This window comes from Gossypium hirsutum, chromosome A12, assembly GCF_007990345.1.
Source record: "Gossypium hirsutum isolate 1008001.06 chromosome A12, Gossypium_hirsutum_v2.1, whole genome shotgun sequence".
In the NCBI taxonomy this organism is placed as follows: Eukaryota; Viridiplantae; Streptophyta; class Magnoliopsida; order Malvales; family Malvaceae; genus Gossypium; species Gossypium hirsutum.
This window is the reverse complement of record NC_053435.1, coordinates 86,474,101-86,480,410: the sequence shown is the minus strand read 5'-3', so window position 1 is coordinate 86,480,410 and position 6,310 is coordinate 86,474,101. Positions and strand designations below refer to the sequence as shown.

The following is a 6,310-nucleotide window of genomic DNA, read 5'->3' as shown; positions in this document are numbered from 1 at the left end:
GTTTCTCAATAACTTCAATTTTCATATAGTCAAATTCTAATACCTTCTTAAAATTCTGATGTCCAAGGATGATACATTTGTTACCATGAAATGATATTTTTCCTAATTTAGTACAAAGTTAGTTTCTTCGCATCTTTTAAGCACCTTTTCAAGATTTCCCAAGCACTCAGTGAAAAAATCTTCGTAGACTGAAAAATCATCCATAAATACATCTAAGACTTCCTCGATCATGCTAGTAAAAATAAATGTCATACAACATATAAACGTAGCTAGAGCATTTGACAAACCAAAAAGCATCCTCCAAAAGGCATTAGTACCAAACGAGCAAGTGAGTGTAGTCTTTTATTGATTATTTGGATGGATCAAGATTTAATGATATCCTGAATCCCCGTCTAAGAAACAATAAAACTCATTTCCAGCCAATCTATCAAGCATCTGATCAATGAATGGTAATGGAAAATGATCATTCCTAGTAGCGTACTTAAATGTTCGATAGTCAATACATACACGCCACTTAGTAACAATCTTCGTCAGGATAAGTTCATCCCTGTCCTTTAAGACTATAGTCATTCTTCCTATTTCGGAACACAATGTATTGGGCTCACCCAATCGCTATCAGAAATGGCATAAACGATACCGACATCTTAGTTAGCTTATTCTTCACAACTTTTTTCATTGCAAGATTTAATCGTCGCTGAGTGTTTACACTGGTTTTTTTCATCTTCTAAAAATATTTTATGTTGGCAAATAAAAGAGCTTATACCCTTGATATCTACAATTGTCCATCCAATAGCCTTTTTATGAGTATTCAATACATGAAGAAGTGTAGTTTCCCTTTCCGTACCTAGCCGAGCAAAAATAATAACCCGAAGAGTGTTGTTTTACCCAGATAACCATACTTCAAACCTTCCAGAAGAGGCTTTTATTCTAGTTCCGAAGGTTTAACCGTTAAAGGTGTCATCTTTTTAGATGTATCTTCGAAAGGCCCCAATGACTTTTTACAATGTCTCTACCAATCTAATTGATGCACACACTCTTTCTTGAGTTGAATTTCCATGTCTTCATGCAATTCACCATCCTCTTCATTAAAGATTAACTCACATCTTTCTTGAGTATGAAGCTTTTTATATTTCTCCACCTTCTTCGTTTTAATTGATTCTGAGACTAGCTCCAATTTATAATCCTCTTACTTTGTCGATCCACTATTTTTCTAGGCTACCGTCATCCCTGGTATACAAACTCTTTAACCTAATTCCATTTTTTTATCTTCCAATTCCTCGAAAGTCTTACTAAAAATCTCACAATCTAGTGAACGACTATTCCCCTAAGCGGAATCATTAACGCTGATGTTTGCAAATAGAACCATTATTTCTCTCTCTATTATAGTCAAGATACTTCCTCTTGATATGATGTCAAATTGAGTCTTACTGGTTATGTCAAATTCAGCATAAAAATATTATTATTGCTTGACACTCTAAAATATTGCGATTGCGTGACACTCTCTACTCCATTTCCAATTAAGCCTCTTAATATCCTTTTGAACCTTTCCCAATCTTGATCTACTATCTCAGTATTCTCTTGCTTGAAGTCAAACAGTTCCTCATAAACAATGAACATGATATTATAGGTATACTCTACTTTAAGAATAATTGAAGAAATTCTTCTGATGTAGTGATGGTGTCAGAAGGCAACATATCTAACCACTCATTAGCTTTCCCTCCAAGAGCAAACGAGATCAATAATAATTGAATGGTGTCGGTAGAACTCCTTCGTAACTCACGGTACTATATATGTGTTCAAACTTGTGAAAGAATATTACTAGATCCTCACATTCATTTCCACCAAATTGAAGATTAACTAGAACCCACAAAATAAGATACAATTTAACCTTAATGTATAGAATCTCGATATAGGGTGTCGTTATCCCTGATCGTAACCAACTCCGATCATGCAACATAGTGTCTAGTAATGATGTCATAATCGATAATTGTGAAAGTAACTTCCTTAATAAGAAAGCCCAATTTGCTACATCAATGAGATAAATAAACCAATTAATCGACTCACATAATCCATTTACATAACAAATAAATGAGTAAAATAAAATTCGTATATATAAATCTTACTTTTGCTACTTATCTTTACGTAAAGATGTACAACTAAAAATCACTTAATCTTGCACCATGTCCCTGGCAACGATGCCAACAACTTGACCGTCCGCTCACGTGTGTGTTAAAACAAATGATTTTGGAAAACTATTTTTTTGAAGAATGGTTTTAACTGCAAGCCTACAGCTTAGTTGTAATATTTATAATGTCTCCAACGGGTTGAACAAAAAAGAAGTTGGTGATTGAGTAATAAATAGCATACACTGTAAAGTTTAAGCAACTGTTGGTACAATTTTATAGTACAATAAACCATAACAAGAGAATGTTGCAAGGAAATTAAATATGCTACTCTATGGACCAAATTGCAAAGAGTATAAGACTACGAAATTAACCAATAAATAACTAACGGTGGTTGGTTGACTTCGATGTGGTTTACCAATTTTCTAATGAGGGACTTAAATCGCTTAAATTACTAAAGTAGCTCTATTTTATCTCTAGATCTCAATTTTACCAAATTAGACAAATTAGTCCAGTTTATCTATTGGTCTCATCGAGTAATCCGGGGCTAATAAATTGGTGCACAACAACATTACCCATCGGTCTCATTTGTCTAAATGTTCTCTTAAGGGTTTTAATCCTAAGTTTTTAGGTTCATTCAAATTAATTCAATTTATTACGATTTGGTCATTCATCCAAAAATTAGTTCACTATATCTCCATCAACCAACCCCTTTAAAGGTTTAGCTACTCATGTTGGAAATACAACTAACAACCATGGAAATGACAAGTAAAGAATCATGAAACGAAAAGCATTCAACAAGAAAATTTAAGGCAGTAAACATAAAAGGAATAAACTTTAATAGATTTAAAGTAAATAAAACTGAAATACATCAAACTAAAGCTAGAAATGTCCTTACAACCCAAGTACAGGAGTTGAAAGTGCAAATAACAAGTGAGAATTGATAAGAGAAATTTATTCGAGGATGTAAAAATGGTAGGCAGTACCATGCCCATAATTGAAGGAGTATGCAATCGCCGATTTTAATTTTTTATGCTTCTCTTGTTCGACACATCTCTCGGTACAATGTCGCCAACACAGCTTAATAGGTGCTAAAAGTAAGATGTTTTAGTCTTATTCTTAATACGTTTTTGGATGATCATTCGATGTTAATGGTGAAATTTATGATTCTATTCCTTTAAATTCATGTTTTTATACTTAGGATGGCATTTTGGAGCAAAAAGAGTGGAAACTAAAAAATTAGAGCAAGTTACAGGATCCATACGACTGTGTGAGCCACATGAGTTATCACACAGCAATGTGGCAAGCCGTGTCGATTTCGTGATTTGCACTCTAAACCTGTAAAAAAAATGATTTTTAGGGTTTTCAGGTATTCTAAGATATATATATGACAAAAATAAGAAGATAGAAGAGAGTTGTCATAGAATACTCAAGAAAACAACTCAAAAAACCGATTTTGAAGCAGGAGTATGTTAATATTGAAGATTCCCTATTGATTTCTTAGGAGATTATCATGAGTTTCTTTATTTGTTTTGGTTTTATACTGTCTCTGAGATATTTTTATTTGCAAGCATGAACTAATTTTCTAAATACCTAGTGAGATAAACCCTATGATGAATGTTGTCGTTTAATTTTTATTTCACGCAATAAATATTTAGATATTGTTCTCAATTATGTGTGCTTAATTCTTGGTTTGATATTTCTAGATTATTGATCCATGTTTGATGTGCTTAAATCAGAAGAGAAATAGATCATGCTTAAGAGTAGATCTAGCATAATTGAATGGAGTTCGATGCAATCCTAGAAACAGGATGACATAAATCTACAATATTAGAGTCAAATCTAATAGGTGAATTCATAAATGGAGTTAATGCAATAATAATAGTTTTAATTAGAAAGAAATTTCAATTAATCAACTTAAAGTCAGTTGCCACTCTCAAAAGAGATATTAACATGATTTAGGGATTTTTAGAGATCAAGATACTAAGTAAAGAAATTGCGTTATTTAGATCGATAATGACAAATGAAATCTAGGTGACTTCTTTCCTAGATATTGTTTGACTTCTTGGTTGTTTACTTGATTATTTTCCTTATTTGTTCTTTGTCGCGTTCGTAGTTAATTAATTTAGTTAATTTTAGTTATCAATCAATCGCTCCAATTATTCTGTTAAATAATAGAAAGACGATAATTGCTAATACTTTTAGTCATTGTGGGAATGGCATCTTTGCTCACCGTAGCTATACTATTAATTGATAGATGCACTTACCTTAGTCAGATTTTTAGTTGTTTTCGTGGACATCGCAGCTGGTCCCCAACTAAGTCGTCTGGCTTTTTTTAAGTCGACTAGTTGTAGGAGCCACCTTAAATGTACCTAATTTTTAGATTTATCTGGCATTAGAAGACCTTCGATTAACCTCAATACGAATGGTTACACAAATTGTTGTTTTCAACTGCACTAGATGAGTTGTCGAGATATGTGATGTTGTCTTTTAACCATTTCATTTCTATACGGCTACCACTAAACTTGTCTAGCACATTGCCTAATAGTTGGTAGCAAATTATTATATTATTGAGTGTAACTGTACGCTCACCGTACGGAAGATGGAATGTGTGTCTCAAGTCTCCATCTTTCTAGCAACGTACTAATAAGTGCGGGCTCCAATTTAATCCTTCTGAGCATACGAGACACGTGTAAGAATCCCGCCTCTTGCAAGTGTTTTTCAATGACACGTGGTACCCTCGCACTTAAATTGTGTATATATGTCCCGATAATCCGATCTTCGATCTGATTATATAAACGAAATTTTTTTAAAAATTAATAATATTAACAACTTAATAATTATATTAAGTAAAATAAAAAATGTAACAATATTTTCTTATCATTTATAATTAGACGTCGAAAATGTAGTTGTGATCCAAACGAATAAGAGACATTGACATTTTAAATATATGAAAATCAAATAAAATTAAAAAAATTATAAAATATAATATTGAGACAAGAAGAATTTGAGATTGAATGAAAAAAATAGAGAATAAAAGAATAGGATTTGAATGAAAAAAAATAAAAAGAGTTGGGTATATATAACAAATAAACTAGCGGTCAGAAAAAAAAATTATAACCGATTGAAAAAAAACCATTGGGAAAAAGTTTAAACTAGTTGTTGGATTTTTTATTTTTTTATAGAAAAATAAAACGGCTAGCTATTTATTAAAAGCAAAAATGAAGAAACACAACCCATGGTTTTAGTAAACCATCCATAGGAAACACAAGGAACGAGAAAAACAATTAATAAGCAGAAGAAAAAGTAACAGCAAACAGTTGAAGGGACATTACACGGCTACGCTTCACTTTAGCATGACCGAAAAGAAACTCTTCAGCTACTATCTGAAAAATCATCATCCATCAGAACCAGTTGAAACAGCTTAACCACAATGCTCTTTCACTACATAATCCAGCTCTGCACAAAACAAGGTATTAACGAATAAGAGGAAATGAATCTGACCTCACCTTCTTCAGCAACTTCGCCTGAATCAACTCGGACCATCCTCAATCCAGCAGACATCGCGTTTCCGGAGAAATCCTTCCCGTGCTAAAAGGTGACCAACCCTGTTACCACCGCGCTTAAAATGCTGAAATTTGAAATGTTCAAAGCCCAAGACTAACTGTTTGGCGTCCCAAATGTAACTGCTCACCCCCGATGAGTCAATCCCCGAACTATTTAATTTTGTAATCACTACGGCGGAGTCACCCTCAATCTCCACAGAACGAAATCCTAGATCCCGAGCAAATTGGATCGCCTACGAGCCAGACAAAGCCTCTACAGCCACTATCGAAGGTATGTGCTCTCTCCAGAAATAAACTGCGCCCAACAGTAAACCCATATGATTTCAAACAGCGATCCCTATACTCGATGCTTATGGATCACTATAGAAACCCGCATCAAAGTTCACCCGAACCCATGGTTCCACTGGCGGTCTCCAAACTTCCAAAATAGGCGCCCTACAACCCCCACCTTCTGTCGATAAGGATTGCAGTTCCCAGGCATAGCCCAATATAAAGGTAAGTAGTGATTGAATTGGTTGATGATATCTTTCATGTATTATTCCGTTTCTAGAATTCCAGATGACCCATATTGCTAAAATGACAATCTGTACACACTGCTCTCCTTTGTCAAACAGCTCACTA

General features: G+C 33.8%; 1 protein-coding gene across 1 annotated transcript; it reads right to left on the bottom strand.

The window, feature by feature from the left end:
• Nucleotides 1–2,950: 2,950 nt before the first annotated feature.
• On the bottom strand, nucleotides 2,951–5,768 carry LOC107937582 (uncharacterized). Its single transcript, XM_016870486.2, has 4 exons — nucleotides 5,628–5,768; nucleotides 5,459–5,509; nucleotides 4,716–4,909; nucleotides 2,951–3,461 (listed from the first exon to the last, which is right to left on the bottom strand). Exons 1-4 carry the CDS (start codon nucleotides 5,685–5,687, stop codon nucleotides 3,293–3,295), a joined length of 474 nt encoding a protein of 157 aa, XP_016725975.2. The 5' UTR covers nucleotides 5,688–5,768; the 3' UTR covers nucleotides 2,951–3,292.
• Between the last annotated feature and the right edge of the window lie 542 nt (nucleotides 5,769–6,310).

Coding starts and splice junctions, on each gene's coding strand:
- LOC107937582 (XM_016870486.2), bottom strand. CDS start 5,687: ATGTCTGCTGGATTGAGGATGGTCCGAGTTGATTCAGGCGAAGTTGCT. Junction 5,510..5,627: donor AAGTTGCTGAAGAAGGTGAG/GTCAGATTCATT, acceptor ATGATTTTTCAG/ATAGTAGCTGAAGAGTTTCT. Junction 4,910..5,458: donor CTAAAGTGAAGCGTAGCCGT/GTAATGTCCCTT, acceptor TTATATAATCAG/ATCGAAGATCGGATTATCGG.